The sequence below is a fragment of the Aulostomus chinensis genome, chromosome 2 (assembly GCF_037954235.1).
Source record: "Aulostomus chinensis isolate RoL2024-O1b breed Wild chromosome 2, RoL_Achi_v1.0, whole genome shotgun sequence".
Lineage (NCBI taxonomy): Eukaryota > Metazoa > Chordata > Actinopteri > Syngnathiformes > Aulostomidae > Aulostomus > Aulostomus chinensis.
The window spans coordinates 35,376,550-35,399,725 of record NC_141321.1 but is presented as its reverse complement, the minus strand read 5'-3'; the positions used below and the strand labels follow the sequence as shown (position 1 = coordinate 35,399,725).

The window sequence follows — 23,176 nt, the reverse complement described above, 5'->3', positions numbered from 1 at the left end:
AATTTGGTTGAGAAAAAAACCTCAATCCGGCACCTTTTCATGCTCACTTGAGCTGTTTTTTTTTATTTCATCTTTTTTTCGTAATGTAAATGTGCAAACCAGGAGGTGGAAACTTCTTCCTCTGATGTAGTAAACTAAGTCACATGACTGACCAGCTGGTTCCACTGCCATGGTCGGTTGCAGACAGCAGCAACTGGGCCAATACCAGCTGGCACTGAAAAACTGGTCCAACTGATCCTTAAGTTCTCACTTCACTTTCAGTAATCAGTGACTTCTTCCTCTTCTTCTTCTACTGTTACAGCTGTGTGTCCACCTACTGATGGAAATATCTAATTCACAACTTCCTCATTGGCAGCAGGGTGGAGCAGTGGTCCTCCCTGTGGCCCCCCATCAAGAAGGTTGTGGGTGGAGCAGTGGTCCTCCCTGTGGCCCCCATCAAGAAGGTTGTGGGTGGAGCCCCGGCTGCAGCACGGGGTCTTTCTGTGTGAGTCTCCATGTTCTCCCTGTTCCTGCTGGGTTCTCTCTGGTACTCCAGCTTCCTCCACAGTCCAAAGACATCAAGAGGGACCAGGTTAATCCAGACTCTAAATTGACCGTAGGCGTGGCTGGGAGAGCCAATGGTTGTCTGTCTCTATGTGTTGGCCCTGCCATGGACTGGTGACCTGTCCAGGGGGAAGGCTGCTGGGATAGGCTCCACCCCCACCACCCTCAACAGGAGGAGAGGGGGAAGATGGAGGGAAGGCTGCTGGGATAGGCTCCACCCCCACCACCCTCAACAGGAGAAGAGGGGGAACATGGAGGGATGGAGGAATGGAGGGATGGATGATGGATGGATGGATGGAGGGATGGATGGATGGATGGATGGAGGGATGGATGGATGGAGGGATGGATGGATGGATGATGGAGGGATGGATGGAGGATGGATGGATGATGGATGGGTGGATGGATGGATGGGTGGAGGATGGATGGGTGGATGGATGGATGGGTGGAGGATGGATGGGTGGATGGATGGATGGGTGGAGGATGGAGGGATGGGTGGAGGATGGAGGGATGGATGGAGGATGGAGGGATTTTCCTCATAGTGGCACTTCAACAGTTTGCTCAATATCCAGTTGACAATGACATGAAACATGAGAGCTGAGCAGTTTTAGGGAAAATACTTTGACTTGAGTACTTTGAACTTGTAGTTGTACTTGTAGTTGAGTACTATTTCAGTACCTGACAAGAGTTCAGGTGCTCTGCCTCCACCTCTCAACAGAACAAGGATACTGTCAATAATCAGTTCTAAATTTGACCCACCGAACCTTGAAGTTTATCATCTGATGACTCATCACCAGACTTCCTTCAGATGCTTAACCACGACCTTCACACGACCTTCACACGACCTTCACACGACAATGCAACTTTATTGGAGAGAAGTTTGGAGGGGGGTGACATAAAACTTAAAACTCAGATAAGTTACATAAAGGACAGGATCAAGAAGACATGTGACTCTGCTGCCCCCCAGCCGACATCGTCAGCAAGCAAGAGGTGACCAACAGTTGGAGGCCGTCCCCCATTGAGACGCGTCATAAAAACACCTGGAAGACGTCAGAGTCCCAAGCGTCCCCTTCACCGTCACTTCATCTGTTTGTCCTCTATTCTAAAACATCTGTCATCCACTGGTCTTCATTGGTCTCACGCCAGAGTTCCACCGCCACCTTCTGGCTATCCACCATTTTATTCTGTCTTCCAAACAGTGTCGGCCCCCAGCGGCGTTTGAGAGGCTCAGCGCAGGATTCACGGGATCATGAGAATTCGCGTGGGGGTATGGAACAACAAACAAGAGTCACTTCCTGCCCAACTCTGACCTGCTGCTGATTCAGACATTTTTCTGTTTGAACCTCAGCGATCAAGATGGAACCCTCATTGTCCTCCTGTCTTTCATTACTGTCAGTTGCAGCTTTCAACTTCTACGTGTCTCAATCGCTCCGGTAGTAGAGGTGAAGGCTCCACCTTCTCTCCTACCTGCACTGCAGGTGTATGGACAGGGGGCGTGGCCAGTGGGACCTTCTTGTTCACTTACAGCATACAGTGAGTTCTCGTCTCAGTCACTTAGTTCTGACACACACTCGCCTTCGTCCCCTGGCATCTGATTGGTCTGTGATGGTGACACATCAGCGTTTCCTTCAATGGTAATGTAGGTGTGGTCAGAGACCGGAGGGGCGGAGCTTCTTAGGTCTGCACACAGAATCACAAATGACCTCCGTTAACTGATGTGTCTCTAATGTCAGTGATTTCTTTCAGTGAAGGCTGCAATTCCCAGTTTCATGTTGAGTGACACCTTGACGTCAGGTGACCCTCATTCAGCGTCTGATACGTTGACCTCATCGTGATGTAGGACACTGATGTTGATAGTTTGCCTTTGGGAGGTTGTGACACTGTAACATCGTTGGATGATGTCATCTCACAGCTGAACTGACATGGCGCCCGACACCAGGCGGAATATTGAAAACCTCTCAAGTGCAAACATCTCAGTCAAGAAACAAATCGACTGGCAACAACTGTGACAGGACGAGTCCATCACTTCCATCCTGTCTGCTCCAGAAGAAACACAAGAAGAAACTGATGGCAGCTGACCTCAAAGTCATTTCCTCCACATTTACATTTTCATCAATACACAAATTTCAAATTTGCAAAAAAGGTAAAAGTCATCAAGAACTTCCTGTAAACTGCTGTCAAAACAGGAAGTGTTGCAAACTTGGCTCATTTATCTCCGCCCATCATCGATGGCACTTTCAAACAAAACTGCATAGATTAAAAAAACCCTCCTTTTTAGAACTCTTCTGAGCCCGGTACCCTATGGTGGCCTGGAAGTTCAAAACAAGATTACAAAATGTGAAACACTTTTACAAAGCTTGAGGCAAATTTACTTTTGAGAAAACAGTTTTACATATCATAAAAAAAAACCATGTAACAAAACAAATTTGCAAGCGGCGAAACAATTTTTAAAATAAAACTTCAACTGGAAAAGGAATGTACCAACTTCGAGGCTGAACGGGGTGATTAGCGGGAGCGGCCGATTCAAGGTTTTGTTGCCGATGGAGGATGGACGGCACTCCAGGGCTGTTTTGCCCGTTTTGTGGCCAACAAATGAGTCAAATGCCTCGGTTTTGTTGTTCGTGTCGTCGCTCTTTAGAGCTTTTAAGAGGCACGGACCAGGGGGAGGGACCAGATATTCTACAGCAGTGCATAAAGTGTTTTAATGAGGGCCACACGTACGCCGCGATTGTGGACATGATGTCGTCCTTACACAGCGTTCACATCAGCTCGAGGTCTCTAAAAAGCAAACTGAATGAAGCCAGATTTGATCAAAGACAGGATTGCTCCTCCACAAACGCCGTAACGCCAAACGACTGGAACTTTGAGGACCTCATATGTTTTCCACAAAAAGGGCAAAACATTCCTTGATCACCGTCCATCTTCCATCGATGTATGTCGATGCCACAGAACCTTGATTTGTCCGCTCCCAGTGATTGGCTCATCTCAGGTTCAGCCCAGGAGGTACGTTCCTTTTCCGGTTGACGTTTTATTTTTAAATTTGTTTTGTTGATGTCTTTTTTATAGTATGGCAAACTGTTTCCTCAAATGTACATTTTTTTCAAGCTTTGTAAAAGTGTTTCACATTTTGTAATGTTGTTTTGCACTTCCAGGCCACTGAGCGGTTCCGCCATCTTTGCCTGTTTGGTCGATGAACCCTCACGATACGAAGCGAAAGATCTTTGGTAATCTGAAAACATACTCTCATATAAAGGAAGTGATGTCATATTCTCCCTTAAGGTTCCGTCAGAAAATTCTCAAGATCTCCATCATGCTTCCTTGTGTCCCCCCAGCTGACACTGCAAGGTGCTTGAAAGCACAGACCTACATCATATGGCATCAGCAAAAGATTCTGATCAGACACAGAGCAATAGGAGTGAGGTATCATGGGAAATGTAGTCAGCCAGCTCCCATTTAAATAGGATCAGAAAGTCAAAGGTGTTTCAGTACCAGCAGCAGTGTCACTTCCTGTCTCCATCACAGCTCCACTGTCATTGGTCAGAACATCTGAGGACAAACAAACACATGAAAACAGTTCAACTGCTGCTTTTCTTAATAGAAAAGCCCTCTGTAAATATACACATATACATACATATTTATATACATATATACATATTTATATACATATATATTTATACACATATACATACATATTTATATACATATATACATATTTATATACATATATATTTATACACATATACATACATATTTATATACATATATACACATATACATACATATTTATATACATATATACATATACATACATATTTATATACATATACATACACATACATATTTATATACATATACATACATATATACACATATACATACATATTTATATACATATACATATATACATATATAAATATATACATATATATATATATATATATATATATATATATATATATATATATATATATATATATACACATATACATACATATTTATATATATGTATGTATGGGGGGGGGACTGACCTGAGTGCTGCAGCACCCCCAAGTGGCTCCTCCAGGGCATGAACGGGACCGACTTCTCTTCCTCAGGTTTGACCTCTGGACTCATAGAGTTTATAAGTCAGACCAGCAACGGAGTGGCGTTTTTATGATTTGGATGCTGCTGTTGCTCTATTAATGACAAGTAGACTTCATTCACCTTTATTTCATTTTTTCAGAAGTCTCAGGAAAGATCATTACAGTGGAATTAGTTGGCGCTAACACTTCCCACCCACTACCAGCCATTGGGCTAAGCTAACTAGCCTGGTCCTGAGCTAGCTGATGCTAACACTTCCCACCCACTACCAGCCATTGGGCTAAGCTAACTAGCCTGGTCCTGAGCTAGCTGATGCTAACACTTCCCACCCACTACCAGCCATTGGGCTAAGCTAACTAGCCTGGTCCTGAGCTAGCTGATGCTAACACTTCCCACCCACTACCAGCCATTGGGCTAAGCTAACTAGCCTGGTCCTGAGCTAGCTGATGCTAACACTTCCCACCCACTAGCAGCCACTGTGCAAAGCTAACTTGCCTGGGTCTCTTTCTTCTTGTCTGTCTCTGAGGACAATGGGCAATGGTGTCCCTCTGTAAGGCAACGCTGCTTGCTAAGGACATTTGGCAGGCTAGTATCTGTCTCACAGATGAAACTTTACCTCCAAGTCAATAAAACTGGCATCTCACCATTTTCATCATTCTGCAACTCTGAGATGATTGGATTCTCCCTCGCCATCTCCTCCAGCTTCACCTGTCAATCACCATGATAACCGTTCTTCATCCTCTCAGAGGTTTTCACTGAATAGTTGTGAGGAGCTCGGAGGTCACTTACCACTCGGATCAGAGCCAAAGGGTTTTTTTCCACCTCTGAGTCTCGCAGCTCAAATGAATGTCTGCAAGAGAAAGCTAATTTATAACCTGATCAATAACTGATCTGCAACTAGTGACTGATCAATTCGATAACTTTGTCCTGTGCAAGAAGACATCTTCTTTTAGCCAAAGTTCAAAGATACTCTGTTAAAATTTATAGATGACATCACCAGAAATTACTACAACTATCAGCTATCCTTAATTGTCTGTAAGCTGATTGATAACTAATCGTCACATCTTCATAGCAGCTGTCGTGTTTCAGGTGGACGAGCAGAAACCTGCCGCAGTCGCTGCACAGCGCCATGAGGAGGATGGCAAGGAGGAGGAAGAGGAAGACGCTGCCAGGCAACAGGACACTCGAGGCTGTGACCTAAACTCCCACAGCAGCCATGATGGCTGAGAGAGCAAGAGAGAGAGAGAGAGAGAAGATGATGGACCAGAACAGGACAGGACCGATCTTCAGGGCTTCAGGTCAGGAAATGGAGGGAATAAATTTGATGTTACATTTTTAAGGTGTTTCGGAGTGAGGAGGCTGATGAACAGCAGTCTGAACCCGGGCAGCAGCCTCGCCGCCATGTGGGAGGAAGCCAGCAAACACCAGTTCCCAGTAACCATGAGGACCAGGACAGGACCAGTAATCTGTAATGTGTGTTTCACCTCAGGAAACTTTCCATTTGAACCCAAACAGTTGTTTGTTGTTTTCCATAAGAACAAATTCTGTGAATCGAGTATGAGATGAAGTACAACTTCACTCTACTTTCATATGTGGACATGATGCATTCAGGTTAGCTTGTAAACATCTTGGTGATATCATGATGAAATGGGTTGTGATGAACCCCCACAGACAAAAAACTGTTGCTACAGCACCACCATGTGGCCAGATACAGAAGAGCAGTGAACGTTTCTCCTCATTCTAGGAACCTGATAAAGTGACAGTGAGGCGTGATTATGGGTGTTTGGGGTTTCTTCTCTTTTCTGTCATCAGTTTGAAGGAGGATTTGAATGATTTTATCTGACACACATAAACACACATGAATATATAAACACACGAACACAAACACACATGAACATATAAACACACATGAACACAAACACACATGAACATATAAACACACATGAACACGTAAACACACATGAACACATCAACACACGTAAACACACATGAACACATCAACACAGGGGCCATCACGTTGGAGCAGTGGTCCTCACTGTGGCCCCCATCAAGAAGGTTGTGGGTGGAGCAGTGGTCCTCCCTGTGGCCCCCAGCAAGAAGGTTGTGGGTGGAGCAGTGGTCCTCCCTGTGGCCCCCCATCAAGAAGGTTGTGGGTGGAGCCCCGGCTGCAGCACGGGGTCTTTCTGGGTGAGTCTCCATGTTCTCCCTGTTCCTGCTGGGTTCTCTCTGGTACTCCAGCTTCCTCCACAGTCCAAAGACATCAAGAGGGACCAGGTTAATCCAGACTCTAAATTGACCGTAGGCGTTTCTATTTAGAGAGTAACCACCTTTCTGTCTTTCAGCACATTGACAGAGAAACAACTGAACACCGCAGAGAAACAAAGAAATTAATTATTAAAAACACATTTTATATTGAATGAATCCCACTGAACAGAACTTGATGCTGAGCTGAGCTGCTGTTTCTGGATCAGTGGCACAAGCAAAGGTTAGGTCATAAAATTACACACAACATTACCCCACATAACGTTAGCCTGCATAACGTTACCCTGCATGTTAGCCTACATAACGTTAGCCTGCATAATGTTAGCCTGCATAACGTAAGCCTACATAACGTTAGCCTGCATAACGTTAGCCTACATAACCAGCCAATAGGCAGTGTACCTTTTAGCTCTCTTGGCTATGAGACAAGAAATTGTACAGCTGTTTTAAAGCAACCTTTCCTGGTCACGAGGATGAAACATTATCTTTCCAGCAGTTTCATGTATTTAATATTTGTAGAGAACCAGGAGAAGAATGAATGATCAGTTTGGGCCAAACTTGGTGTTTTCATGCTGTTACTGTTTGAACACCAAGTCTTTACTGTACACGACTTAACAGCACGAGCTCCATTTAAAGGCCAAGTAACACTGAGGAGGCCTGAAATGGCCCCCATACGGACCCAGTGGGCCTCGCTGGTACCAGCTGCTGGGCCTTGCTGGCACCAGCTGCTATTTCAATGGCAGCACAGAAACACTTGCCTTCTGTTTAGGGTTCTGTGTTGATGTATCAGGTCACCGTGGTCACCTGGTGCCTCCAGTCGCCTCGTCCCGACTGCCTGAACTCAGTGGAAAACATCCAGGATAGATTGTGAGGAGACTTAAACAGAAGACGGACGACAGAACGACCATCTTGTCCGTGTTTGCAGTTTGAAAATGTGACAACACGATGAAATGTGACGTGACGACAGAGGCTGAATGTTTGCTCAGACCAGCCCTCCTGTCAGTCATACTCAACACAGGAATTCCAGTTATTATGAAGGGAAACAACTGACACATTAATGACTGACTGACCTGAATATCCATCATCCATCGTCATCTTCCGCTTATTCCTACACATTAAGGGTCGCGGGGGGGTGGAGCCTATCCCAGCGTCAACGGGCGAGAGGCGGGGTTCACCCTGGACAGGTCACCAGTCCATGGCAGGGCCAACATAGAGAGATGAACAACCATTCACACTCACATTCACACCTACGGTCAATTTAGAGAATCAATCAGCCTTGTCCCCAAATTGATGTCTTTGGACTGTGGAGGAAGCTGGAGTACCAGAGAGAACCCAGCAGGAACAGGGAGAACATGGAGACTCACCCAGAAAGATCCTGTGCCGGAGCCGGGACTCGAACCCGGAACCTTCTTGCTGTGAGGCCACAGTGCTGACCACTGCTCCACCGGGCAGCCCCTGACCTGAATAATTCATATTAATTCAATACCAAATATCGTATCAGCCAAGAAGGTCAAGTATGCCGTGAGTTCTACTTCAAACATTACATCATCGGCCAACATTCAAATATGAACTACACCTGAAACCACAGAAACTGTCTACAACCTTAAAACAGAGTCAAAATGTGAAGGAATAAAACTGTTGCAAGTTGACAAAAAGACAGAAATCCTTCTTTAAAACACGAGGAACCAAATGTGACAGTTTAAAAACCTCTGGATGTTAAAGTTGATTTTCACATTTTCAACACATCTTCAAATAGGAGATGAGTTCATATCAGCTGCTCTCTCCTTGTTCACTCGACAAGGTTCGCTTAAAAGAACTTACATTACATTTTCTTTAGTTCCTTGAAGTCAGTGATATTTAATTTTCCTCTAATGATCCGTTATCAATTCAACAATCTGCCTGTTTAAAATGATTAACGTCAGAGACTCTGGATCAGCTAACAGGGCAGAGTTGAGAGAGAAAGAAACTCCAATATCATCGCTGTCCTGTTGTGAAGTGAAGATGATGTAGAAGAAGTGAAGTGACGCTTACCTGAGAGTTCAGCTTCAGACTGAGCTGCTGCTGCTGGACCTGCTGCCACGCACTGAGCAAACACACACACACACACACACACACACACACACACACACACACACACACACACAACTAGAGGCAGTCTTAAGGCTACATTCAGCAAGCCTGAAAACTCCAATTTTTGAAAACTTAAGTGTCGATTCATTGTGTTGAGGAGGAAATAGTGATGATCTGATTGATACTGCAGTACGTGCACTGTGGTAATGATACTGCAGTATTTGTACTGCCTTCAGACTCAAGGGGCTTTAAAAACAGCTCGCAGTTGTTCTCAACAGAAATTAGAACACTGGAGTCGAAGTGACTAAAACAGGCAAATATCAAAGTAGCTGCTGATTTGTTTAATCGTGGAATCGAATCGTCACTCAAACTTTACGGCTCCACACCACTAATTTTGTGAAATAGAATGTAAATAAATGTCACATGTGATTTTTCAATTTTATTTTCATTCAAGCGTTGTATTTCTATAAAATCCTGGCCTAGTTTTTAATCAATTATTAGCAAAATTGTGTGTTTTTGTGTCTAATAAGTTAGTCCTCAGTTGTAAGTTTATGTCATGTGATTTGCCTTGTTTTGACCTTTTTGCTCCTAGATATCACCGTTGTCATACACCCTGAGTTACACCTTCAGCTGGTGGAGAGTTCCAGCTGTTTCTGGTCCAGTTTCTGAGCCACATGACTCACTGAGAAGTTTGCCTGAAGGTCACTTCTGTCATTACGACCTCCGAACGTTACACGGTGGGCTCGCTGCTACACAAGAGCATGAAGAAGAGTTCTCCTCCTCCGATCACGATGAACCAGACAAACATGGCTTCTTCTTCACCAACGACTCGTTCAGCCTCAGCAAGTTGTTGCTCATCCTCTCCTCTTCCTTGGAGCTTTTAGACGAGCCTTGATTGGCAGTTGAGGTCATCTGTCATCACTACCGCTGCTCAGGGGTTACAGCACGTTGTGTTTTGTTGGTTTGATTCTTTCCTGTCGTGCACAAAAGTGTCAGAACATTTTGTCCCCTTGTGGCTCAGTCAGTGAGACCTCGTGTGACAGACGTTGTGTTTGCAGAGTTTTACAGCCGCCCCTCCAGCCGCTGGCAGCTGCCACTGACAAGCTCGTTAAAACCCAAATCAAACTGAAACTGGAGCGTTATCAGCGGCTCCGCCCAAGAACACCGAACTGAAACTGGCTGCTTGACTGGTGGAGCGAGCAAACATGCACCACATTAAGATGCTGTTAGAAGTCATCGGTGCAGGGAGTTTCAGCTCCACGTGCAGATGTTTGGAGGCGGCCATGGGCCACAGGGTTGCTTTGTTACCCAGCAGCTGAAGGCCTTCCTCCAACTGTTCCCCACTAACTTGATCCTTCCTTTTTTACTGGTGTAAAGTGAAGGAACATTGACAGATGTAAGAGCAAGGAGTCAATAGTCTCTGGTTCACCAGGACTGGTTTTCTATTGAGGGCGGCCCGGTGGAGCAGTGGTCCTCCCTGTGGCCCCCAGCAAGAAGGTTGTGGGTGGAGCAGTGGTCCTCCCTGTGGCCCCCAGCAAGAAGGTTGAGGGTGGAGCAGTGGTCCTCACTGTGGCCCCCAGCAAGAAGGTTGTGGGTGGAGCAGTGGTCCTCACGGTGGCCCCCCATCAAGAAGGTTGTGGGTGGAGCCCCGGCTGCAGCACGGGGTCTTTCTGGGTGAGTCTCCATGTTCTCCCTGTTCCTGCTGGGTTCTCTCTGGTACTCCAGCTTCCTCCACAGTCCAAAGACATCAAGAGGGACCAGGTTAGGCTCCAGCCCCCCCGCAGCTCTTAACAGGATAGGTGGTATATATGGATGGATGGATGATGGATGGATGATGGATGATAGATGGATGGATGGATGGTGGATGATAGATGGATGGATGGATGATGGATGATAGATGGATGGATGGATGGTGGATGATAGATGGATGGATGGTGGATGATAGATGGATGGATGATAGATGGATGGATGATGGATGATGGATGGTGGATGATAGATGGATGGATGATGGATGATAGATGGATGGATGGATGGTGGATGATAGATGGATGGATGATGGATGGATGGTGGATGATAGATGGATGGATGGTGGATGATAGATGGATGGATGGTGGATGATAGATGGATGGATGATAGATGGATGGATGGATGGTGGATGATAGATGGATAGATGGATGATAGATGGATGGATGGATGGTGGATGATAGATGGATGGATGATAGATGGATGGTGGATGATTGATGGATGGTGGATGATAGATGGATGGATGATAGATGGATGGATGATGGATGATAGATGGATGGTGGATGATAGATGGATGGATGGATGGTGGATGATAGATGGATGGATGATGGATGATAGATGGATGGATGGATGATGGATGATAGATGGATGGATGGATGATGGATGATAGATGGATGGATGGATGGTGGATGATAGATGGATGGATGGTGGATGATAGATGGATGGATGATAGATGGATGGATGATGGATGATGGATGGATGGATGGTGGATGATAGATGGATGGATGATAGATGGATGGATGGATGGTGGATGATAGATGGATGGATGATGGTGGATGATAGATGGATGGATGGTGGATGATAGATGGATGGATGATAGATGGATGGATGGATGGTGGATGATAGATGGATAGATGGATGATAGATGGATGGATGGATGGTGGATGATAGATGGATGGATGATGGATGGATGGTGGATGATAGATGGATGGTGGATGATAGATGGATGGATGATAGATGGATGGATGATGGATGATAGATGGATGGTGGATAATAGATGGATGGATGGATGATAGATGGATGGATGATAGATGGATGGATGATAGATGGATGGATGATGGATGATAGATGGATGGATGGATGATGGATGATAGATGGATGGATGGATGGTGGATGATAGATGGATGGATGGTGGATGATAGATGGATGGATGATAGATGGATGGATGGATGGTGGATGATAGATGGATGGATGATGGATGATAGATGGATGGATGGATGGTGGATGATAGATGGATGGATGGTGGATGATAGATGGATGGATGATAGATGGATGGATGGATGGTGGATGATAGATGGATGGATGGTGGATGATAGATGGATGGATGATGGATGATAGATGGATGGATGGATGGTGGATGATAGATGGATGGATGGTGGATGATAGATGGATGGATGATGGATGATAGATGGATGGATGATAGATGGATGGATGGATGGTGGATGATAGATGGATGGATGATAGATGGATGGATGATGGATGGTTCAAAATGACATGAAAATATGATGATGAATGCAAAAGAAAGCAAGATGAATTTTAATTCATGCTTTGAATGCAGCCATTTCCTGAAAATGTAAAGGTCTAACTTCAGTGAGTCATCTTTTGCCCTCCCAACCACCAGGGGGCAGCACGTGACCAGCGTTGAGACGTCTGTGAGAAACTACGAACTGCTGGCTCCCTTGACACAAGGTGATCAATTAATTTAATTTGTTTTGTTTATGACACAAAACATGCAGGGTGTGATGGTTACCAGCCGTGGAGCCGCCCAGTGTTCAGTGTTCATGCTTCCTTCCATAAACAGATTCCTCCCGAGTTCACGAATCATGCAATAGCAACACTAGCACAATTAAATAAGCTCATGCAGCTGTAACTATAGCAACTGGAATCGCCAGTCAAGATGGACGATCGCTGGATCGCTCCAGCAGGGTTAGTTCTGCAACCTCGACCCAGGTGATCATGATGAGCTCAGTGACAGTCACAAATCGATGGGACGATCGGGACGATGATGAAACCAAGACTTGTCAATAATCATCCCCCTAGTCATTGCTGTCTTCTTCTATGGTATCTGCCCTGTGTTCCGTGGTGCTTTAGCTCGCTGGCTCATGGTGAATGCTGTCATCAGGCAGCAGAACACCAGGCTGAGGAAGGAGGCAGAGGCCAGCAGGAGGCGCTCTTCTCCAAACATCCTGATTAGTGATGGACGCCGCCTCAAGAAGTCTTTGAAGAGCGCCTCCTGCTGGACCAGCATGTAGGTGGACAGCAGCACGTGGAAGAGCTGGTGGCTGTGGCCAATGATGTCATAGCGGCCAGGGGAGAAGTGCTCAGGTATGGGGAAAGAGAGGAAGAGGGCTGCCAGCAGAAGTAGCACCACCTGGTGGACATGTCCGGAGGTGAATACACTGATCAAACGATTAGAGGAAGAAAAACTTTGAAGCGCCACCTGCAGGAAGTGTAGTTGGAGTGCAGAGTCACTCGTCCAGCTGCGGGTGGAGAGACGGTTGGTGACGGGGCTGATGATCAGCAGGTAAGCCACGCCCACGGGGACCAAATGGTAGCGCTTCCTGTGAGGTGGGTATGGCAGCAGGAATAGAAGCTTTGCATAACAGCAGGTGGCGCAGGAGAGCCAGGCAAAGAAGATGGAGGCTGGGAGGAAGATCTGCAAGAGAAGACATCATCAGTGCATCTGACAGGCATGAAAGAAACCGATGTTGCATCTGGACGAGGAACACGGCGGCGCAAACAGGCTTTAAATTGATGCATGTAACACCTTTTCTACACGTTCCTCCTTTGACACATTAAACCAACCTGTCCCAGCATGCTTTGTGTCCAGGCGGTGTCGGCACTGTAGACATAGAGCGCCAGAGCACAGCCATACTGGTGGATAGCCACGCCCACATAGTCCAGGAAGGCCAATGAGTAATGGGCTTGGTCAGAGTGGCACTGCAGCAGGTGAGCTGCAGCGCTGGACACGCAAATCTGAGTGAGTTCAGCACAAATCATCATCACACAAGAGAGGTCTGGAAGCTTGAAATTTCGGATATTCACCTGCAGCTCAGGTAAGTGACGGCAGAGATGACATGGAAGACGAGGGGCAGCGAGGAAACATCAAGGGACAAACCCTGACCCTCGGGACCCTGCAGCTGAACACCCAGGATCCCCTGCGGAGGACAAACATCAGTGGATCAAACTCCAGGAGGTCACACCTTCAGAGGACGGTAATGCTGCAGTACCCCCCCCTGCAGGACGGTGAAGAGCAGGAACCTGGCGACCACGCAGGCAGCAGCCAGCAGGTGGCTCCACACGTTCACTGTCTCATTGTGGATCTGGAAGAGGCTGAGGACGTAGCGGCGCCATGACAAGCCCACAGGACGGTACCCCGACAGGATGAAGCGCTGCCGGAACAGAGGGGGGACGTCCATGTCCCGCACAGTTGGGGGGAGGGAGGGGAGGAGCCAGTCCAGCACAGGGAGGGAGGGGAGGCGCAGTGAGGGAGGGGTGAATGACACCTCAGGCATGAAGGTTCTGTTCCCGCCAACGAAGCTGAAACAAATAAAAGACTCCTTACAGTTGAGTGAACAAGTGGTTTCACGTCAGCCTACACGCCAAGCCGTTTCTACTCGTTAGTGCCGCAAATAATGGCGGACCTGGAACGCTTTTCACACCAAGTGGTCTGGGTTACCAGAACTGAGTTGCATTGATCAGCTCGCCATTGGGCAATAATTGCACATTCGGTTTGCTCCGCCCAGTCCTCGCTGTCTCTGCTGCTGATCTGATGAACCCCCAGGTTTGCTAACCAGCTCGTACAACCGCCACGCTGAAAAGTGGTGAGTTTTCGCCTCCTGCTGGGGCCCTACATACTTCCCAGATGCATTGACATTGTTTTGCATAAGCACCATCAGTGCCCCGCCCACAATGGTCATGATTGACTTCCACAAATACAAACGATCAAAACACCACAAAGGCGTGATGATGGGCGGGGCCTGAACTGGCATACTGCTGCGGAGGGACGTCTGGCTGCGTGAGACCACCTGGCAGTCAGAAGCGTCTCTGATGGACTTCCTGTCTCTCTGGTTTCATGCGATTTGTGGGTTTTATTTTAATAACAATAGCGAAGACCCCCCCCCCCCCCCGTGCAAATAAGAAAGTAAATTTAAGGCATGAAGACACTTCTGGAAGCAGCTCCTCCTCCAGGAGTAAAAATTGCGTAACAAAGTTCAGTCAGCGGCAGCAAAAATGTCACAGCTATTTTTGACATTTGTAAACCTAGAGTGACAAGTTAGAGTGTGAAGGTCAAAGGTCAGACAACAAGAAGCCAAACCTACCTGAGGGAACCAGTAGGCTCTGCAGTGCAGGTTCCGATATGAAGATGATCTGTCTGGTTCCTCTGTGGGCTGACCCACACATACACACACACACACACACACACACACACACACACTCAAACACACACACACACACACACACACTCAAACACACACAATGCATTCTTGCTGTTAGCTAATTGGAGCTGATGTCAGCCAGAATGAGACATCATGAGACTCTAACACACACACACACAGACACACACACACGAACACTACCACACTGACTGCAGTGGTCACATGACGTCCTCAGCTGAGCTAACCCTCAACAAGCTAGATGACCCCGTGAATATTCATGGAGTTTGGTTTACATGAAGCTCAGTTCTCATGAAACTCATGAAACTCCATCCAAGTGATGTAGCAGGAGAGTTTCCCAGGCTTCTACTGGCTGAGCTTGAACGTGAGATGTTGAGATGAGTCACTGGGATGATGAAGACAAGTTCTTAATGCACTTATTGAGGCGTCTTATTGTCCTGATGGTGTTTGAGCGATTGATCTTTCACTCGTTCAGATTCTTTGATTGTTCTGATCGATAACTGACGTTTCTGAGTCTTTTTGTCTCTGTTTATCCTTTTGTCTTCCTCGTCGTCTTTCAAGTACTGTGGGAGGGAAGTACAGCTGCTGGCGTGTCAGTTTACAGCTTCCTGTTCCTGCTTCCTGTGATGTCACCCGCTGTTTCTCTCCAAGTGTCAGCATCTTTGCTCTGACCTGCTTTGGCTGTGATGGGAAACCACAAACAATCTGAGTGTTTATCTGCTCCATCTCCAGGTTAGAATCTGGTTTCTGTCATCGCTGTCAGCACTTCTCACACCCAAACTCAGGAAACGCCACCCGAGCCCATTGTGCACACGCCCCCTGCTAGCCACCACGCTGGATGTCCAGCAGGGGGCCCCGTAGGAAGGCCGTGTTGTTACTTCCTCGTGTGTTTGGATGTTTTCCTGCCAGGATGAAATCAAAAACTCATGAGACGATATTTAGGGTTAATTCACATCTTTTCGGCCTGAACGCCTGTAGGAATCCGTCACGTCCACAACGAAAGCGGCGGCACCGCTACAGCCCAGCTTCTGACACTCACATTTACAAACCCTTCATGTGCTGTATTTGATGCCGGTGTGCACTGGCACTGCTCTCAGGATTCAATGTGATGACGATTCACCAGGTAACGATTCGATTCTACGATGCATCAGACTTCTCTCTGTTCCTGCACACAACATGGCAACCACGTCATCAGTCAGAGAGTTGGAGCAGTCAGATGTACCGAACAGCAGCTGTCATCCTCATCACGCTCCGGTCTCTTTGACTTAAACATCTTAACATGAAATAAAATAGGAAATTAAAATATAGAAATGGTACAGGGTAGTGAGGACATGGCATTTTTCAAACCTGAAAAAAAACTTCAGCCAAGCATCAACTTGATTCCTGAAGTCTTGTCAGGTTTCCCGTTCCCTTCCTAGAATCCGAAATGTGCCCAGATATCTGTTTTCCAAGCTGTTAGAAAATATGAAGACACATTTCTGTTTTATTACATTTACGTGTTATTATCCTGACGTTCTAGCCTGATGGAGAACTGTGTGATAGTGTTGGGACCTTTATTCAGACCAAAGCAATGAAGTTTGTGCAGAATGTTTCAGGCTGTGTTTACTCTCCTGACGTAAGAGTTTGGGAGGCCTTGGACGGTGAGGAGCCAGCGTCCCTACGCTCCCCTGTGACTGTCCTTGATGGAAGAAGAGAGAACAAAGACGTGATGGGAAGCTCCTGAGAGGAGGAACTCTGATGTGGATGTTCTGAAGACACTGAAGACTGTCGGTGCAGATGGAGAACTTTGCCTGGACTCCTTGCTGCAAGTCAAACTTTAATTGAGACCTCCGTCTCTGAGAATTGATCTTGAGTGTTGGGAAATTTTGTGGTACAAACAGTGAAAATATGGTCTTCATCTCACAGAAATAATTTCCTGACACAAGCTCTTCTGCGTTTTTCATCACTTGTCTATCAAGGTCACCTCCCTCCGCCATCTCTAGCGTTGTTGTGCTAGCGTTAGTAGCTTAGCGCTTAGCAGAGCGTGTAGCTACAGCACAGTGGACTGCGCGTCATTGCAACGTTGCTCTGGAAATTCCCCGTAAGTAACTGAAACCTTACAACTTTTGTTGCCCCCCTGCGCCAGAAAACTAAACAATGCAACATAATCGATTATGGAACGTTGCCACGTCGATGCAGAATCGTGCACGCCGCAACGCATCGCCAAATGGATTCTTGTCGACACCCCTAGCATTTGATGCAAAACTCCTCCCAGAGCTTAATTGCATTCACTTGCTTGGTTGAAGTCTTAGCTGAACATGATGTAAAACTATGACATCATAAATGACGAGACAATACGCCAAAAGCTCTGTGGCGTCGCCCTGCAGGCGCTGGATGCTTAGATGTTTTCACCATGAAGGCCAGACTTGTGTAACGTGCCTCCACCGGCTCAGACGAGGACGCAGCTCCTCAGAGTTTCTCTGGTGTGTCAAAGTGTGAATTAGAGCTCAAACACTGGAATCGATCAAGATATTTAGGGACGTCAGCATCAGGAGACATCTTGTTTGTTACTTTGTAGCACCGATCATGATCAGAATAATCAGTGACAATGTTCGGAGTTCACATCACACACGCCTGTATGATGACACATAGATCATGAAAAGAGGCGCAGGGACGTGGGACGCTGCATGTTCGTCTCCTGCTTGTGTGATAAACTGAAGGACTTTGTTGTCTGGGCCAAAGGAACCATCTACAGCTCAACACCTCCAAACTGAGGTTGACTGTGGGAAGTCCAGACCACTCCCACGACCAGCCATGATGGAGGGAGTGGGGGGTGGCAGAAGGAGAGCAGAAGAGGAGGACGTTGTGAGCGAGGACACTGACATCACTTCATCACTTGCTGTAACATCTCAAACTCTACCTGTCATATACAGTTATATATCGATCACAGCATCATAAACCAGTTCATTATTCATCTATTATCATTATTTATACTATACTACACTATACTACACTATACTACACTATACTACACTATACTACACTATACTACACTATACTACACTATACTACTCCACTATGCTACAATACAATTTCCTCCACACTCTCACTCAGCACCGGATCCCCTCAAGGCTGCGTCCTGAGCCCTCTGCTGTTCGCCCTGTACACCCACGACTGCACTCCGACCCATCCAACCAACCGCATCATCAAATATGCGGACGACACCACCGTGGTTGGACTCATCCGTGGTTGGACTCATCCGTGGTGAGGACAAGACAGCGTACAGGGCGGAGGTAGAGAAACTTTCTCACTGGTGCTCAGGCAACAACCTGACCCTGAACGTCCATAAGACCAAAGAACTTATGGACTTCAGGAAGAACAGACAGGACCACACCTCCCTCCTCATGAATGGAGAACAGGTGGAAACTGTCACCACCTTCAGGTTCCTGGGCACCCACATCTCCTCCGACCGCTCCTGGACCTACAATGTCAGGGCCCTGGTGAAGAAGGCTCAGCAGCGGCTGCACTTCCTGGCGTCCTCAGGAAGAACAGCCTGGACTCTGAGCTGCTGCTGGGCTCCTACCACTCGTCCGTGGAGAGCGTCCTGACCCACAGTCTGGGAGTGTGGTACGCTGGCTCCACAGCAGAGGATAGGAAGGCGGTGCAGAAGGTCGTAAACACCGCCCAAAAAATCATCGGCTGCCCTCTGCCCACCCTGGAACAGATCTCCTCATCCTACTGCCTCAGGAGAACCAAGGCCATCACAGCCGACCCCCCCCCCCCGCCCACCCCCTGTTTGACCTGATGCCCCCGGGCAGGCGCTTCAGGTCAATTAAGTCCTGCACCAGCAGACTCACAAACAGTTTTTTCCCCTGGGCCATCAGGACTGCCAACACCACAAACACAGCGAATGCACACGCACAACTCTCTGGACCCCCCCCCCCCCCCCCCCCATCAACAACCATCAAACTACCTCATCCTGGACTGCACCTTAATTTGCTCTCTGCACTTTGAAATCTCCTTTTTGCACCTTCCACTTTTTTTTATTACATCTTGCCCATTTCTGTTGTTTTCTATTTTACTGTTCTCACATTGTTTATTGTTGTCTATTGTTGTCTATTGTTGTCTATTGTTGTCTATTGTTGTCTATTGTATCTTTTCTTTCCTTTTGTATCAGTTTGTGGTGCACGGTGGCTCTGGAAGAGTGCTCTTTTTGCTGCTTGGTCCTGCCACGACTCCACAAAGTGCAGTGGTTTCGTTTTTCTTTCGTTTTTCTTTCGTTCCCAACTGGGTTCATAGCTTTTGCTGATAGTTATATTTTTATGACAGTTGATACTACTGCACTACTTCTGTCTTACTTTTTGTATTTCTCGGGGGGGGGGGGTTCTTGTATGTATACTTGATGTCTCTGCTGCTACTGGAACCTGAATTTCCAGAGAACTCTGCCCAGATGATCGCTTGGTTCAGGCTGAGTTCCTGGATGTCAGTCAGCTTCAGTGTGGGTGTCAGAAAGCCCCAGCAGTTTCCAGGCACCAGGACTCCTGAAGGACTGAAACCTCCCTCTTCACCGCCCGTGGAGGACCAGATCCCCTCCTGCTCCAGCGGGCGCCACGGGGGAACTCCTCCCCGTGTCTGCAGTGTGGTTTTTTTCATTCGTGACATTTTAAAATTTTTAAATTGGATTTTTGTTGTGCTGTTTGATCTCGAGTTTACATTTCATGATTTAAACCTTCTTGCCGGTGACATCAACAGATTAGGTTCTAACGTCCACGAGGACTCGAGAATGAACGAAAACTGTTTTGATGGACAAAGGTCAAGGGTCACTGAGACAGGCACATTGAAGGGGATGAGGAATTTCTATTTATCAACAGCCGAGGGACCGCTGTGCGACGTTGCCCCGCCGGGTGGGTTTCTGTCAATCAACCTCCTGGTTTGTTTAGCTCAGACAAACCTAAGAACTCGGAAGTCTGCCACGCTGCCGTGTGCTCGCTCTGTGTCTATAAGATCTTATCATACCGTCTCCAGGAAGCAGGAAGTTGTTCAGATCACTGATAAGCATCGATGCAGGGGGAGCTGGCAGCGTGGGCCGCAGGAGCACAACACACGATGGTGATGATGCAGCAACCTGGACGACCTGAGTCACAACACGACTTGTAACCAGGTCAGACTCAGACACATGCTCACATCCTCCATTCCATGACTGGAGTGCCAACTCAGCGAATGCAAAAGCTGCATGGGGGGGGGGGGGTGACTCAGGGGCCCCGAGTGACGGCTGAGGTGCCGCAGGTGTGTCATCGTGTCAGTTTGAAGTTTCTCCTGTTGCAACAAAGCAGCTCTCACTCATGATAAGGTACCAGGTGATGAGAAGACTCCCTCACAGACGCCAAGATTCCAGGATGTGACATCATCATTCCTGTCACACCATTCACTGTTTTCTTGTTCCTGCACGTCTCAGTCAGTGCAATTACGTTTTGTTCAGCCATGGTTGTAGTTTTCATTTCGAACATCAACAGTATAAACTTTGCGTTCATCTGGTCGCAGGAACTGTGAACAGCCTAGTTTACGCCAGCAACGCTGTGGCTGCACCTTCTACATCGTTTGAGCGACCATTTTCAAAGTGAAGCAACAGCAGCCTCGCTGCCTGCTAGCTGCCCGCTAGCTGCTCGCCAGCTGCCCGCTAGCTGCTCGCTTCTTTCATCAAGCAGTTCTAAAGACAAACAGCAAATAGGACAGGAACATTCCTGTAGAACCAAGACGTTCTGGCACGTTTGCCCACCAGTAATGGAGAAAGTATGGCTGCTGATGCTTGTTGCTTTTCCCAACCAGGATTCTGGGACCTGCCCAAGACAGTTTAGCTGTTGTTAGCCATCAGCCTCCATTAGCTTCAAGCTAAATATACATGGCTGGTTCTTGGTGCCTTCTGAACTAAGATCGAATGTAACAGAAGTAATGAAGGAAGGAAGAGCATCTTAGTGAACTGGCTGCTCCTATTGGTGCGTCCTGGAAAGGCTTGAGAGCTCACTTTTTGGGTGAAGCCTCATTAATGAGTTCTGAATCCCGACGTGGTACTAGCTAACACCGCTAACCCCAGCAGGAGGATCAGGACTGGTGAAGCTGGTGTCCCTGGTTGATATGTGTCCTCATACAGTTTTATCCGGTTTACCAAAATCCTGGAGCTTTTAGTGGACACAAATCTGACATGCAGTAGAAAAACTACAGAATAAAACCTAGAGAATGTGTTGACTGGGTTTACTACTACAGTACTGTTACTCTGATGTTTGCTGCATAAGAAAATACTCGGCACAACAGATCAAAACTACTTTCATTGAATGTCGTTGACTCCAACACATCAATGTTCATGTCAGCTCGCGCCAACGCGCCGTAACATCAAGTGATGTTTATTCCATTCAATGAAGCAAAAGGAAAATGTGTTTTCTCTGACTGAGACATGAAGGATGCTGGGAACTTTTACTAGAAATGAGAACAAAATTGGTGTCAAAGTTCCGTCTAAACACTTTCAAGCACCAGACAACCTAGAAATGTTTGTGCGATATAATTTCTCCTCCACACTGTGAAAGTGGGTCAAACATCGTCATGCTGCCGGGTCATGTGGTGTAGCGAGGAGGATCAAAGTCACAGAACGATGGTGACATCGTCAACCCTGATCAGATAAATATCAGACCTTCAGCCACCATCCAGCAGAAGACTGGCAAAGAAGAAGACCACCTGATGCGTACATCAGCATCATAGCTGCAGAAGACCAATACTCTCCTGAACCTCCAGCAGAACCCAGGGGGCCTTCAGACCTTGAGCCGACCGGGACGCAGCAAACGCAGAGAGATCTGTCAAAACAGCCATGTTCTCCTCATCCAACTCTCACAAACTGGTGGTAAGAACCCGCAAGAACGTTTCTGTTGAAGATTAAGAATTAGATAGCAATGCAAAGTTAGCTGTGTAGCGTTAGCATTTCCTGCTAGCTGTATTATCACGAGATCCCGTTAAACATTTCATTTCATGTTCTACCAGAGTTGTCACCAATCGTTTCAAACATTCCTTTGCAATTGAAAAAAGAAAATTCGGGGAACAAACAAGAAAAATCTCTTGTGCGTTTCTGTGGCATCGTTCTAAGGTTCTGGTGACATTCAGCCGCGCCATCTTGTTTTGGTTTAGCCTGTAAATTCCACTTTGTTTTAGGAATTTTATGAACAAGAGTTTCAAATATTTTCAATTCAAAATTTCCCTCCGAAAATAGAGACGACCCTCAAGTGAGTCTTACAGCGACGACTTGAGTCCCGTTGGTGACGCGGTGACGAGTCGTGTTTTATACGTTTATGTTCAACCTGCAGTTGAAATTGTTTTCAGACTGAAATGATGCAGCTTCACTGTGGTCACGTGAGCCCCGGTCAAATGAAGGTCATGTCATCTTCCTCAGGTTGCCTCCATGATGATGATGATGATGTTGGTGATGACGATAATGTCAGAGGCAGCCGCCGTGCCGAAAGCAGGCTGTCAATCAAAACACTCAGGAAAGAACCACAGCGTGTCCTCGGGTGGCACGGCAGTGGAAATGGTCCCCCTTGAGCTGGACCCAAAACTGCTGGTTCCTGCAGAGAACATCAGAATACTGCAGAACGTCTCCATCTCGCCGTGGACATATAAGTAATGAAACATCAAAACTTTTCAAAGGACAGAAGTGATAATGTTTGATCAGTATGTCAAATCATAGGAGACACATTTTAACATCCTCCGACTCCATCCACAGCATCTCCCACGATGCCGACCTCGTCTACCCGGTGTCTGAGGCTCGCTGCTTGCTGCGCGGCTGCGTGGGCTCCGAGGACCTGAGCCTGGAGTCCAGACCCATCCTGCACCAGGTGCTGCTGCTGAGGCGGGTCCAGTCGGCGGGGGCGGGGAGCAGCTACCACTTCCGCCTGGAGTCCCGCCTCGTTGCTGTGGGCTGCACTTGCGTCCGCCCCCCCATCCAACATCAACACTGAAGAAGAACATTGACATGCACCTTTATTTAATCGGGTTCATCTGACAAGAAA

General features: G+C 47.1%; 3 protein-coding genes across 5 annotated transcripts; 1 reads left to right on the top strand and 2 right to left on the bottom strand.

Moving 5' to 3' along the window:
• Window positions 1–1,394: 1,394 nt before the first annotated feature.
• On the bottom strand, window positions 1,395–8,395 carry LOC147269837 (uncharacterized). Of its 3 annotated transcripts, none has more exons than XM_086196028.1 (9): window positions 8,244–8,321; window positions 7,950–8,055; window positions 5,952–7,714; window positions 5,726–5,843; window positions 5,410–5,470; window positions 5,265–5,328; window positions 4,569–4,643; window positions 4,030–4,086; window positions 1,395–2,220 (listed from the first exon to the last, which is right to left on the bottom strand). In XM_086196028.1, exons 4-9 carry the CDS (start codon window positions 5,749–5,751, stop codon window positions 2,087–2,089), a joined length of 417 nt encoding a protein of 138 aa, XP_086052154.1. In that variant the 5' UTR covers window positions 5,752–5,843; window positions 5,952–7,714; window positions 7,950–8,055; window positions 8,244–8,321; the 3' UTR covers window positions 1,395–2,086. The 3 variants fall into 3 exon arrangements, with proteins under 3 accessions (XP_086052154.1, XP_086052162.1, XP_086052171.1); XM_086196036.1 differs by having other exon boundaries at window positions 6,609–7,714; XM_086196045.1 differs by lacking the exons at window positions 5,952–7,714; window positions 7,950–8,055; window positions 8,244–8,321 and adding an exon at window positions 8,366–8,395.
• Window positions 8,396–12,808: 4,413 nt separating this feature from the next.
• On the bottom strand, window positions 12,809–14,672 carry LOC147269836 (membrane progestin receptor beta-like). The gene is made up of 6 exons (XM_086196387.1): window positions 14,479–14,672; window positions 13,998–14,292; window positions 13,798–13,886; window positions 13,558–13,714; window positions 13,193–13,408; window positions 12,809–13,123 (listed from the first exon to the last, which is right to left on the bottom strand). The coding sequence occupies exons 1-6, from the start codon at window positions 14,670–14,672 to the stop codon at window positions 12,809–12,811; spliced, it is 1,266 nt and encodes a 421-aa protein (XP_086052513.1).
• Window positions 14,673–21,530: 6,858 nt separating this feature from the next.
• Window positions 21,531–23,176, top strand: il17a/f1 (interleukin 17a/f1). The gene is made up of 3 exons (XM_086191429.1): window positions 21,531–22,017; window positions 22,561–22,787; window positions 22,891–23,176. The coding sequence occupies exons 1-3, from the start codon at window positions 21,985–21,987 to the stop codon at window positions 23,123–23,125; spliced, it is 495 nt and encodes a 164-aa protein (XP_086047555.1). The 5' UTR covers window positions 21,531–21,984; the 3' UTR covers window positions 23,126–23,176.

Excerpts from the sequence above, each read along its gene's own strand:
- LOC147269837 (XM_086196045.1), bottom strand. The coding sequence starts at position 5,751 with ATGGCGCTGTGCAGCGACTGCGGCAG. Across the intron at positions 4,087-4,568 it reads GGGGGTGCTGCAGCACTCAG|ATGTTCTGACCAATGACAGT; the intron begins GTCAGTCCCCCC and ends GTTTGTCCTCAG. Across the intron at positions 2,221-4,029 it reads AGGAAGTGACACTGCTGCTG|ACCTAAGAAGCTCCGCCCCT; the intron begins GTACTGAAACAC and ends TTCTGTGTGCAG.
- LOC147269836 (XM_086196387.1), bottom strand. The coding sequence starts at position 14,672 with ATGACCATTGTGGGCGGGGCACTGATGGTGCTTATGCAAAACAATGTC. Across the intron at positions 13,715-13,797 it reads GTCACTTACCTGAGCTGCAG|CGCTGCAGCTCACCTGCTGC; the intron begins GTGAATATCCGA and ends TTGCGTGTCCAG. Across the intron at positions 13,409-13,557 it reads CACAAAGCATGCTGGGACAG|ATCTTCCTCCCAGCCTCCAT; the intron begins GTTGGTTTAATG and ends CTTCTCTTGCAG.
- il17a/f1 (XM_086191429.1), top strand. The coding sequence starts at position 21,985 with ATGTTCTCCTCATCCAACTCTCACAAACTGGTG. Across the intron at positions 22,018-22,560 it reads CCAACTCTCACAAACTGGTG|GTTGCCTCCATGATGATGAT; the intron begins GTAAGAACCCGC and ends CATCTTCCTCAG. Across the intron at positions 22,788-22,890 it reads ATCTCGCCGTGGACATATAA|CATCTCCCACGATGCCGACC; the intron begins GTAATGAAACAT and ends CTCCATCCACAG.